Source organism: Somniosus microcephalus, chromosome 3 (assembly GCF_052327205.1).
Source record: "Somniosus microcephalus isolate GS21.2 chromosome 3, FLI_Smic_1.0, whole genome shotgun sequence".
Lineage (NCBI taxonomy): Eukaryota > Metazoa > Chordata > Chondrichthyes > Squaliformes > Somniosidae > Somniosus > Somniosus microcephalus.
In genome coordinates, this window is record NC_140989.1 from 132,552,719 (window position 1) to 132,565,946 (window position 13,228).

The 13,228-nt window shown below is 48.5% G+C and overlaps 1 protein-coding gene across 5 annotated transcripts in view; it reads left to right on the forward strand.

Moving 5' to 3' along the window:
- Positions 1-13,228, forward strand: part of aplf (aprataxin and PNKP like factor) — a 115,868-nt gene that overhangs the window by 42,733 nt on the left and 59,907 nt on the right. For all 5 annotated transcript variants that reach the window (XM_085981633.1, XM_085981636.1, XM_085981632.1 and 2 more), the window contains one exon: positions 4,135-4,264. In XM_085981633.1, the coding sequence (XP_085837759.1) occupies positions 4,135-4,264 (130 nt within the window). The remainder of the gene's footprint in view (positions 1-4,134; positions 4,265-13,228) is intronic.

Sequence of the window (13,228 nt, forward strand, 5' to 3'; positions counted from 1 at the left end):
GTGGTGGTTATATGGTCTTTTGTAAGAACATTTGGAAATAAGAAATCTTGCAATGCAGAGATCACTTTCTGATTGAATTTGAATTCCCTGGCATTAATTTATGAGGATGGCAGATACAGGAACTTTGTCCCTTCAACTTAATTATTATATCTAATTCAAGCTTTCAATGTTGGCAAAATGCTTAGCTAAGTTAACGTACAGTACATATCTCCAATCACCATGTTGAATTTCTACAACAACAGCAACTTGTATTTATATAGCGCCTTTAATGTAGTAAAATGTCCCAAGGCGCTTCAGAGGCATAATCAGACAAGAATAGACTTTAAGTCAAAGAAGCAGATATTGGGAGGGGTGACCAAAAACTTGATTAAAGAGATGGGTTTTAAGAATGGCCTTAAAGGAGGAGAGGGAGTGAGGAATTGCGGAATGTAGGGCTTGGACAGCTGAAGGCACGGCCACCAATGGGGATCGCAGGGCTGGAGGAGGTTACAGAGATAGAGAGGGACAAGGCCTTGAAGTCATTTTGAAGATTATAATGAAAATTTAAAATTGAAACTGTTGGGAGAATGGGAGCTAGTGTAGATCAGTGAGGACAGGAGTTCAGATTTAATAATTAAAGTTTTAAGTCAATCCTATACCATAATGGCCCAGAATTTGCAGTCGGGATGACGGCGAACTGGTAACGTTCGCTGTCATTCCACCTTTGAAACTGACCACAACTTCGGGATTTGGCGCACGCGGAAATCCCGAAGTTGCAGTCTGTCAATGACAGCTCCGAAACTGGTTGCGCTGTGCCCCCCCCCCCCCCCCCCCCCCGACAGAGCCAGCAATCAGTGAACTCTCATAAATCATTGAAACTGACGAAAACTTCTGCTCTTCTGCTGTTAAATGCCCCACTAAAAGTTAGACCCAAAGGGATTAGGTGCAACTGGGGTTTTAACAGTGTATTGACTGCTAAACAAATTTTAAGGACCTGGAAAACTAATTTTAATTTTGTGCAGTGTGAAATTTGTCCATTTTAATAAAAATTTAAAATTTTTAAGAAACTTTTCAAAAAATGTTTTTTAAATTCTTTTTTAAAGTTTGCCTTTTCCCCATGTGAGAGCCCCAATCTTTCTTTTGCTCTCTCTAAGTTAGAATTTTAAAGGCTTACTCGCTTCCTTGTCCGCTGTCTGTGAGAATTCTGCCATTTGGTTGGCTGCTTAGACAACCTGTTGACGTCACAGCAGTCTGAACAAGGGAATCCCCATTAAGTTCCGTTGAGTTGAATTGAACATCGGAAAACCTGAAGTTCTCGACACAGGAATTCAAGATCCTTGTGCGGAGCGCATTTTGTAGCCAGCAGCAATGCAAATTCCAGGCCATTAGGTTTAATTTTTTTTAAAACTACCAGCTGTCTTTACTGTTCAGTGTTTTGGTGGATGTTTAGAATCCTGGGCTGGCTATGAACTACCAGAATAAAAACAGAAAATGCTGGAAATTCACAGAAGGTTGATCAACAATTGAAAGGGAAAATAGGTCAACTGTGGACGTAATCCTATATTAGGTATCTATGTTAGAACTGGCAGATGGAAATATCTTGTAAACACAAATGATATTTCCATCCCAGAGAAATAGGTATCAAAGTATTCGTAAAGTACTAACAAAGTTTGTTGATTCAGCAGTGAATTACAACAACAATAACTTGCATTTATATAGCTCCGTTTACCTAGTGAAACGTCCCAAGGCGCTTCACAGGAGCCTAATTAGACAAAATTTGACACCGAGCCACATAAGGAGATATTGGGACAGAGAGGTAGGTTTTAAGGAGCGTCTTAAAGGAGGAGAGAGAGGTGGAGAGGTTTAGGGAGGGAATTCCAGAGTTTAGGGCCTAGGCAGCTGAAGGCCTGGTTTATACAGACTCTCAAGGTTTCTAACAAGAGTCTGGAGGCACATTATAGTATCAGTTATGCTGGTGGCCTTGTAGAGCCCGGTGTCATACTGAAGTCGTTCTTTGGTCTAGTTGGCCCTCTCTCTACTTTGGAGCAGCAGAGACTCCCTTCAAATACATGCTGCAAGCAGTTACGATCTTTGTGTTAAACCTTCTGCATCCTGAAGTTTCTACCAGATTTCTTAATATGAATATTTCCTATTATGTGAAGACCAAAGTGCATTGGGAAATTTGGTGTATTATGTACACCATCCATAAATATACTGTGTTCATTTCCAATTGTATGTGAACTAGAATCATAGAATGGTTACAGCACAGAAGGAGGCCATTCGGCCTGTCGAGCCCGTGCCGGCTCTCTGCAAGAGCACTTAAGCTAACACTCCCCTGCCCTTTTCCCCGGAGCCCTGCAAATTTTTTTCCTTCAGTTATCCAATTCTCTTTTGAAAGCCACAATTGAATCTGCCTCCATCACTCTTTCAGACAGTGAATTCCAGATCATAACCACTCACTGCATAAAAAAGTATTTCCTCATGTCGCCTTTGGTTCTTCTGCCAAGCACCTTAAATCTGTGTCCTCTAGTTCTCAACCCTTCTGCCAATGGGAACAGTTTCTCTCTATCTACTCTGTCTAGTCCCCTCATGATTTTGAACACATCCATCAAATCTCTTCTCAACCTTCTCTGCTAAGAAGAACAACCCCAGCTTCTCCAGTCTATGTAACTGAAATCCCTCATCCCTGGAACCATTCTTGTAAATCTTTTCTGCACCCTCTCTAAGGTCTTCACATCCTTCCTAAAGTGCAGTGCCCATAATTGGACACAATACTCCAGTTGAGGCTGAACCAGTGTTTTATAAAGGTTCGTCATAACTTTCTTGCTTTTGTACTCTATGCCTCTATTTATGAAGCCCAGGATCCCGTATACTTTTTTAACTGCTTTCTCAACCTGCCCTGTCACCTTCAATGATTTGTGCACATATACCCCCAGGTCTCTCTGTTCATGCACCCCCTTTAGAATTGTACCCCTTCGTTTGTATTGCCTCTCCTTGTGCTTCCCACCAAAATGTATCATTTCACACTTTTCTGCGTTAAATTTCATCTGCCATATGTCCGACCATTCCACCAGCCTGTCTGTCTTCTTGAACTAGCTGAAAGTAGTTTAATTTTTTTTCATGAAATATGGATTTAAGGTCCTTGGAATTGAAGGAAATGTCTGATAGCTTTCTAATAGGATCACAAAGATGCATTTTATTTCTGCTTCTTTTGGTTCTAGGCTTTGCAACTTGATAATTCAATCCAGTTTTTAAAACTTTTTTTATTGTTAAATGATCGAATAGATTTTCTAACAAGCTTTGAAAATGAAGCATTGTAGGCTCTCCCAACGAGTCAGCAAAGTTATCCACTCATAATAAAACCAGAAAATGCTGGAAATACTCAGCAGGTCAGGCAGCATTTGTGGAAAGAGAAACAAAGTTAACGTTTCAGGTCGATGACCTTTCATCAGAACTGGAAAAAGTTAGAAATATACCAGGCTTTAAATAAATACAGAGGCAGGGAAAGGGGGTGAGGTGAGGGGAGGAAAGATCTGTGCTCAGATGGAAGGCAGGAGAGATTGAAAGACAGAAGGGATGATGGTGCGAGGCAAAAGGAATAGTAATGGGACAAGTAAAGAAACAAAAGATGGGTCTAGAAGAGGTGTAAATAGGAATGGCAGAATCATCAAAAGTTGCTGTCCAAAAAAATGAGGGCAGAGATTATGATCTGAAATTGCTGAACTACGTATCGAGTCCAGAAGGCTGTAAAGTGCCTAATCGAAAGATGAGGTGCTGTTCTTCGAGCTTACGTTGAGCTTCATTGAAACATTATAGGAGGCCTAGGACAGAGAGGTCAGAGTGGGAGTGGAGCGGAGAATTAAAGTTATCCAGTGGGCTGCTGAACCATGCAGACTAGCTAGCTCATCTTGGATGAGGGGACACTCGATTCGCATCAGTGCTTTCAGGTAGATAGGGAAGAAATTTGTCACAATTTTAGGTCCTGGTTGCTATGCAGTAATCCCTGCACGATGTGTGTATGTAAACATTTGGTGAGGATGGGATCAGGCACATATTGCCTCCATATTGTAATTCCACTTAAGGTAAAATATTAAATGGATCGTGAGGCAGTCTCACCTGTCCTCTGCTAACCAAACTAATTTTGTGATCTTATAGTCAAAGAGTGAGCAACTGAAGAATGGTCATGCACCACTGAACCCTGTGCAGAGGAAAAGAGTCTTGCCAGCTTGGATGCTGCAAGTTACAACAGAAATCCAAAGTTCTTCATCTACAGTCAGTAAGAAAGGTAGGACTGCAGGCTGTTAAGGATACCTGTTGCATTAACACCAAATCATTTTTATTAAATTCTCTTTTGATGCAAGGCTTTTTATTTAATACTTTTCCACCTAGAAATGTCCAGTATTGCTGTGCAATTAAGCACCTTCTTTGTGGCTGCAGATCTAGACTTGTGTTTGTACAATATTTTTGTGTTGCCACAGTGATGATGCCATAATATCAGTGCTGCTTCTCCAAGAAAAGTAACATCAAAGTACAAACTTGCTATAGTTTCTGCAATAACATTTTCCTTTTTAAACTGATTCAGAAACCTGCCTTTATGTGGATCATAGTTTTAAAACTTAAACTTTACTGGAAGATTCAAGTGATGTCCTCATCCGTTATTTGGATGGGACATTACACTGAGGCCTCTTTTGCTCTCTCAGGTGAATATAAAAGGTCCTGTGGCATTATTCAAAGAAAAGCAGGGGAGTACTCCCCGTATCCTGGCTAATATTTATCCCTCAACCAATGTCACTAATTTATCTCATTGCTGTTTGAGGGACTTGTGGGAAAATTAGCTGCAGCATTTCCCCACATTACAATGGTGACTACACTTCAAAGTACTTAATTGATTGAAGCATTTTGAGACATCCTGAGGTCATGAAAGGTGCTATATTTCTGCAAGTTCTTTCTTTCGAGGTCTGCGAATGGTGATTGGTACGCAGACCCATTGGTATAAGGGCAGCCTAACATTTTCTGTTTGTGCTGCCTTTATCTACTCATGACTCATGAAGCCACTTGGTGGATTTCTGAATGGATGCAGTTATAATTGACCGGCGATGAAAGCTGAGGCCTGGAATTGTGTGCTCCTCATAGCCCATGTGTACTACATTCCCACATTTATATATATATATATATATTTTTTATATTCATTCTCGTGATGTGAGCACCTCTGGCAAGGCTGGTATTTACCACCAATCCTTAGTTGCCCTGTGAAGGTGGTGGAGGGCCGCCTTCTTGAACTGCAGCGGTTTGATACTACTGAGTGGCTTGCTAGGTCACTTCAGGAGGCAGTTAAGAGTCAACCACCATTCCGCAAATTACATTAATGAACCGGTTGGGTTTTTAACAACAATTCGACAACTTTAAGGTAATTTTTACTCATACCAGCTTCTTTATTTCCAGATTTAAAAAAAACGGAATTTATGTTCTCTGGATTATTAGCTCAGGCCTCTGGCATGCTAATCCAGTAACATAACCACTACACTACTGCACCCTCCTCAATTAACATTAAGTTTTGAATGCTACTTTTGCTTGTAGAATTGTATTTTATTACCTAAAACTCTGTTCTTTGTACATGTACATTCAAATGCAGTTAACTGAATATTTGAAGCAGGATTATTTGGGTTGTTTGATATTCAGATCTGCCGCAGGTATCTTCTTGGGTACAGTGGCGTCAGTCACTCCTGTAAGCAGTTTGAGTATCTTCTGTTCGTATGTGTACAACTTCAATCTCTCTAAGGTGAACCAAGGCAACATTTAGATAAGGCCAGCTGCTTTTTTCCCACAGTAAGGTCATCATACAGAACAGCTGTCATGACCAGACTCACTCACTTCAATCTGTACAATTTATCTTCACATTATTCAAAATAAAGAACATACCATGCTAGCCCACATCAGTAGGTTACCTTACTTGACTTGAACAAGATGGTTTATAACCATCCTCCAACATTTCCAACCTCTTTGCCTCAGTGAAAGCCCTCACAGCTGTCTCTTTAACAAACCTGACTGCTCTTGCAGGCTTTCTGTTTGCAAAAGTCTCTCTTTGCCTGCCTCTATACTAGTTTCTGGCATTGTTATCTCTTGCTGTTCACAGCCAGACATGGATCAATTTACTTTCTGTTTTTCAGTTACCTAGACAAGCTAACACATTGCTCATTGTTTAGTCTCTGGGGAAAACAACTTCCAGTAAGCGTATTAACCACTTTCGTCGAGCTGCCCTTTTTAAAAACACAATGTTAAAAGTAACTCTTTTTGCCAAATCCTTTCTGTGGAAAAATTGTCATAAAATTCTGAAATGTGACACATACGTAGATTAGATCATGGAAAAATTCTGCTTTGCATCTTTGCACCCCAGTCCAAATTCTAAGTTTATGAATTTAAAGAAATATTCCAAAATTCTCAACAAATATACATTCCATTGAGAAATAAAAACTCCACGGGAAAAGTGATCCATCCGTGGATAACTAAAGAAATTAAGAATAGTATTAGATTATAAGAAGAGGCTTGTAATGTTGCGAAGAGTAGTAGTAAGCCTGAGGATTTGGAGAGCATTAGAAACCAGCAAAGGATGACCAAAAAATTGATAAAAAGGAGAAGAAGAATGAGAATAAACTAGTAAGAACTATAAAAACAGATTGTAAGAGCTTCTACAAGTATGTAAAAAGAGAGTACCAAAAGTAAGCGTTGGTCCCTTAGAGGCCGAGACAGGAGAAATTATAATGGGGAATGAGGAAATGGCAGAGACTTTAAACAAATATTTTGTATCTGTCTTCACAGTAGAAGACACAAAAAGCATAACAAAAATAGTGGGGAACCAAGGGGCTAATGAGAGTGAGGACCTTAAAGTAATTAAGATCAGTAGAGAAAAAATTCTTGAGAAACTAATGGGACTAAAAGCCGACAAATCCCCTGGACCTGATGGCCTGCATCCTACGGTTCTAAAAGAGGTAGTTGCAGAGATAGTAGATGTATTGGTTGTGATCTTCCAAAATTTCCTAGATTCTAGAACGGTCCCAGCGGATTGGAAGGTAGCAAATGTAACCCCACTATTTAAGAAAGGATGGAAAGAGAAAACGGGGAACTACAGACAAGTTAGCCTGACGTCAGTCGTCAGGAAAATGCTGGAATCCATTATTAAGGAAGTGGTATCAGGGCACTTAGAAAATCATAATAGGATTAGGCAGAGTCAACATGGTTTTATGAAAGGGAAATCATGTTTAACAAATTTATTGGAGCTTTTTGAGGATGTAACTAGCAGGGTAGATAAAGGGGAACCAGTGGATGTAATATATTTGGATTTCCAAAAGGCATTCGATGAGGTGCCACATAAAAGGTTGCTATGCAAAATAAGGGCTCATGGGGTTGGGGGGTAATATATTAGCATGGGGAGAGGATTGGTTAATGGACAGAAAACAGAGAGTAGGGATAAACGGGGTGCCACAAGGATCAGTGCTTGGATCTTAGCTATTTACAATCTATATTAATGACTTAGATGAAGTATCCAAGTTTGCTGACGATACAAAGCTAGGTGGGAAAGTAAGCTGTGAGGAGGACACAAAGAGCCTGCAAAGGGATATAGACAGGTTAAGTGAGTGGGCAATAAGGTGGCAGGCAGATGGAGTATAATGTGAGAAAATGTGAGGTTATTCACTTTGGTAGGAAGAATAGAAAAAGAGAATAATGTTTAAATGGTGAGAAACTATTAAATGTTGGTGCTCAGAGAGATTTAGGTGTCCTCGTACAGGAAACGCAGACTTAGCATGCAGGTACAGCAAGCAATTAGGAAGGCAAATTGCTTGTTGGCCTTTATTGCAAGGGGGTTGGAGTACAAGAGCAAGGAAGCTCTGCTACAATTGTACAGGGCCTTGGTGAGACCATACCTGTGCACAGTTTTGGTCTCCTTATCTGAGGAAGGATATACTTGCCTTAGAGGCGGTGCAATGAAGGTTCACTAGATTGATTCCTGGGATGAGAGGGATGTCCTATGAGGAGAGATTGAGTAGATTGGGCCTATACGCTCTGAAATTTAAAAGAATGAGATGTAATCTCATTGAAACATAAACGGGTGAGTACGCACGGGGTACTCACCCGTAGGCCCAATGGAAGTGCCGGTTTCCTGCATGCACTGCGCATGCGCGGGAAACCGGCACTTCTGTCCCCCTGAACGAAGGGGTTCAGAGGTTGAACGCGTGCGCGGGAGAGGCTGCGCGTGTGCATCGAAATTAGTTTTTTTTTACAGGTTTTCCCAGGTGGGTAAGTCTGCAGAAGTTAGACATGTAAAAAGCAGGCACAAGGTAAGTGGTGAATTAATTAAAATTAAAACATTTTTTCCACAGGTTTATTATTTTTAAATACATTAAAGCAAGGTAAGTTTATTTTTAGCCCCGTTAGAAAATAAAATTATTTTTTTCAAAAATTTAAATTATTGTTTAATATAGTTATTTCATGTAATTTATAGTTTACTAGCTGAAGTGCCCGGCGGTGCCGAGGCTTTTTCGAGGGCATGTTGTTGTTGGAAGAGAGAGAGAGCGACTGGGGGAGGGAGGGGGGCGGGGCGGGGAGGGAGGGGGAGGGCGGGGCGGGGGAAGGGAGGGGGGAAGGGGAGGGGGGGAGGGAAAGGAGGGAGGGGGAAGGGGAGGGGGGAAGGGGAAGGGGGGGAAGGAAGGGAAAGGAGGGGGAGGGGGGGAGGGGGGGAAAGGGGAGGGGGGGAAAGGGGAGGGGTAGGGGGGGGAGGGAGGGGAGGGGGGGGAAAGGGGAGGGGGGGAGGGGGAGGGGGGGGAGGGAGGGGGGGAGGGGGGGGAAAGGGGAGGGGGGGAGGGGGGGGAAAGGGGAGGGGGGGAGGGGGGGGAAAGGGGAGGGGGGGAGGGGGGGGAAAGGGGAGGGGGGGAGGGGGGGAAAGGGGAGGGGGGGGAAAGGGGAGGGGGGGAAAGGGGAGGGGGGAGGGGGAGGGGGAGGGGGGGAGGGGGGGAGGGGGGGAAAGGGGAGGGGGAGGGGGGGGAGGGAGGGGAAAGGGGAGGGGGAGGGGGGGAGGGAGGGGAGGGGGGGAAAGGGGAGGGGGAGGGAGGGGAGGGGGGGAAAGGGGAGGGGGAGGGGGGGGAGGGAGGGGAGGGGGGGAAAGGGGGGGGGGGAGGAGGGAGGGGGGGAAAGGGGAGGGGGAGGGGGGGGAGGGAGGGGAGGAAAGGGGAGGGGGGGGAGGGAGGGGAGGAAAGGGGAGGGGGGGAGGGGGGGAAAGGGGAGGGGGGGAGGGGGGGGAGGGGGGGGAAAGGGGAGGGGGGGAGGGGGGGAAAGGGGAGGGGGGGAGGGGGGGAAAGGGGAGGGGGGGAAAGGGGAGGGGGGGGGGAGGGGGGAAAGGGGAGGGGGGGAGGGGGGGAAAGGGGAGGGGGGAAAGGGGAGGGGGGGAGGGGGGGAAAGGGGAGGGGGGGAGGGGGGGAAAGGGAGGGGGGGAGGGGGGGAAAGGGGAGGGGGGGGAGGGGGGGAAAGGGGAGGGGGGGAAAGGGGAGGGGGGAAAGGGGAGGGGGGGGAGGGGGGGAAAGGGGAGGGGGGAGGGGGGAAAGGAGGAGGGGGGAAAGGGGAGGGGAGGGGGGGAGAAGGAGAGGAGGGGGAAGGAGGAGGGGGAGGGGGGAAGGAAGGGGAGGGGGGAGGGAGGGGGGGGGAAGGGGAGGGGGAGAGAAGGGGAGGGAGGGGGGGCCCCCCACCGAGGGTCACGCAGAGGGTCGCGGCCCCCCCCCCCCCCGAGGTGAAGACCGCCGATTGCGGCTGCGCGAGGCGGCCGGTTGCCAGGGTGACGCTTGCCCCCCCCCCCCCCCCCGAGGTGAAGACCGCCGATTGTGGCTGTGCGAGACGGCCGGGGGGCCGGTTGCCAGGGTGACGGTAGACGCTCAGCAAGCCCCGCCCCCCGGCCGAGCCAGAGAGAGACGCCACGTCCCGGGTAACGTGACACGGCAGGGGGGGGTGGGGGGCGGGGGTGGTGAGGAGCTTAGCAGCAGCCCAGTTACCCAGCTCGGGCCTGGCTGGGCAAGAAAGGCCCAGGCATTCAGGCCTAAGAAAAAAACGGGCAAAGGTAGGAAAAAGAATGTTCAGGTTAGATAAAATATTTACAAATATTTTAAAAGAATTTAATAAATTGAATTTTATTTTGCTGGAAATGTATATTTGAAAAGAAAGACGCAGAAAGCAGGAAAAAGAATGGAAGCAAGATGGCGGCGACTCATCTCGGTTCAGAACGATAAGGCCCGCCCACACACGCACCGATTGGTCGACCGTCAGGTCACCAAAGCGTAGGATTGGTCAATCGTCCCGTCACTCGACCGTAGGAGGGCCTGGCCGCACGCGGCAGCAAGCCGCCGTACGATTGGTCGACCTCGAGGTCACTCTGTCGCTAATGAGCGGATAATGAGATGCTAATGAGCGGAACGTTGAAGGTTTTTGGGATACCGCGGGCGCAATTTTAGCCCGGCCGAAACGTAAATACGCTTAAAACCGTCTCGGAAGCGTAAGCTTTCTTTGGAGGTAACGCGCGCGTAGGTACGCCCTGTAACTTTTGAGCGCATAGCCCGACAGACGCACAGGCGATGACAGACAGAATGACAGACAGACAGATCGACCGATTTATATATATACTAGCTGAAGTGCCCGGCGGTGCCGAGGCTTTTTCGAGGGCATGTTGTTGTTGGAAGAGAGAGAGAGAGCGACTGGGGGGAAGAGAGAGAGCGACTGGGGGGAAGAGAGAGAGCGACTGGGGGAAGAGAGAGAGCGACTGGGGGGAAGAGAGAGAGCGACTGGGGGAAGAGAGAGAGCGACTGGGGGGAAGAGAGAGAGCGACTGGGGGGAAGAGAGAGAGCGACTGGGGGGAAGAGAGAGAGCGACTGGGGGAAGAGAGAGAGCGACTGGGGGGAAGAGAGAGAGCGACTGGGGGGAAGAGAGAGAGCGACTGGGGGGGAAGAGAGAGAGCGACTGGGGGGAAGAGAGAGAGCGACTGGGGGGAAGAGAGAGAGCGACTGGGGGGGAAGAGAGAGCGACTGGGGGGAAGAGAGAGAGCGACTGGGGGGAAGAGAGAGAGCGACTGGGGGGAAGAGAGAGAGCGACTGGGGGGAAGAGAGAGAGCGACTGGGGGGAAGAGAGAGAGCGACTGGGGGGGAAGAGAGGAGAGCGACTGGGGGGAAGAGAGAGAGCGACTGGGGGGAAGAGAGAGAGCGACTGGGGGGAAGAGAGAGAGCGACTGGGGGGGAAGAGAGAGAGCGACTGGGGGGAAGAGAGAGAGCGACTGGGGGGAAGAGAGAGAGCGACTGGGGGGGAAGAGAGAGAGCGACTGGGGGGAAGAGGAGCGACTGGGGGGAAGAGAGAGAGCGACTGGGGGGAAGAGAGAGAGCGACTGGGGGGAAGAGAGAGAGCGACGGGGGGAAGAGAGAGAGCGACTGGGGGGAAGAGAGAGAGCGACTGGGGGGAAGAGAGAGAGCGACTGGGGGGAAGAGAGAGAGCGACTGGGGGGAAGAGAGAGAGCGACTGGGGGAAGAGAGAGAGCGACTGGGGGGAAGAGAGAGAGCGACTGGGGGGAAGAGAGAGAGCGACTGGGGGGAAGAGAGAGAGCGACGGGGGAAGAGAGAGAGCGACTGGGGGGAAGAGAGAGAGCGACTGGGGGAAGAGAGAGAGCGACTGGGGGAAGAGAGAGAGCGACTGGGGGGAAGAGAGAGAGCGACTGGGGGGAAGAGAGAGAGCGACTGGGGGGAAGAGAGAGAGCGACTGGGGGGAAGAGAGAGAGCGACTGGGGGGAAGAGAGAGAGCGACTGGGGGGGAAGAGAGAGAGCGACGAGGGGAGGGGGGAGGCGAGGGGAGGGGGGGAGGGGAGGGCGGGGGAAGGGAGGGCGGGGGGCGGCCCCCCCCCCCCGCGGTGAAGACCGCCGATTGCGCGCACAGCAGGAGCTGAGACGCGGCGTCTCTCTCTGGCGGCCGGCGGGCCCGGTTGCCAGGGTAACCGTGACGCTGACCAAGCCCCGCCCCGGGCCGAGCCAGAGAGAGAGAAACGCCGCGTCTCAGCTGCTCCTGCTGCGCGCGCGGCCCCCTCCCCCCCGGCCCGAGGGTCGCGGCCCCCCCCCCCCCCGAGGTGAAGACCGCCGATTGCGGCTGTGCGAGACGGCCGGCCGGGGTTGCCAGGGTAACGCTTGACGCTCAGCAAGCCCCGCCCCCCGGCCAACAGAGAGAGACAGCGCGTCTCAGCTCCTGCTGCGCGCGCACCCTAGCGGCGCTGGGCTGAGGCTCGGCCCTCCAGCCTTCGAGTGGGGCCGGGAGGTGCCTAGCTCGAGCGTGGGTGCGGAGGAGACGCCGAGGCTTCTAGGCCTACCTGGAAAAACGGGGAAAGGTAGGAAAATTAATGAGATTATATAAGTTAATTACTTTCTAAATCATTTTTTTAAAAAACAATATGTGTTTTAAAAGCAACGTTTTTTTTTTAAGACGCAGAAAGCGGGAAAAAGAAAGGAAAAGTTTGGAATCAAGATGGCGGCGACTCACCTCGGTTCAGAACGATAAAGCCCGGCCACACACGCACCGATTGGCCCGGCGGGGCACGCCAGCAACCCGGCGTACGATTGGTCGAGCTCGCGGTCACTCTGTCGCTAATGAGCGGATAATGAGATGCTAATGAGCGGAACGTTGAAGGTTTTTGGGATACCGCGGGCGCAATTTTAGCCCGGCCGAAACATAAATACGCTTAAAACCGTCTCGGAAGCGTAAGCTTTCTTTGGAGGTAATGCGCGCGTAGGTACGCCCTGTAACTTTCGAGCGCATACCCGCAAGACGCACACGCGATGACAGACAGAATGACAGACAGAAGTACCGATTTATATATATAGATTAAAAAAATGTGATGTTTATTTAAAATTTATTTGAAGATTTTAGTGCTGTTTTGGGGCCGTAGTATTTATAAGTTTTGAGAGCTCTTCCTGTCAATATTATGAATGGAGCATTGCCTGATCCGATTGGCTCTCCATTGTGGTGTATGTGCCTTTAAGAGCCCCAGGTGTGCGTAATGCTGGTAATTGCCACTTGGGCTATATAAGCCTGTGTATTGTGTATATCCTTTAGAAACCCCCCCCCCAGACTTGCTTAGTAAATACCTATGAACCAACTCCTGTCTTCAGTGTCTTTATCTACACACGGACACTACATCCATGGCCCACGTGATCCCAGGGGACGCATCGAACTAACTGCACCC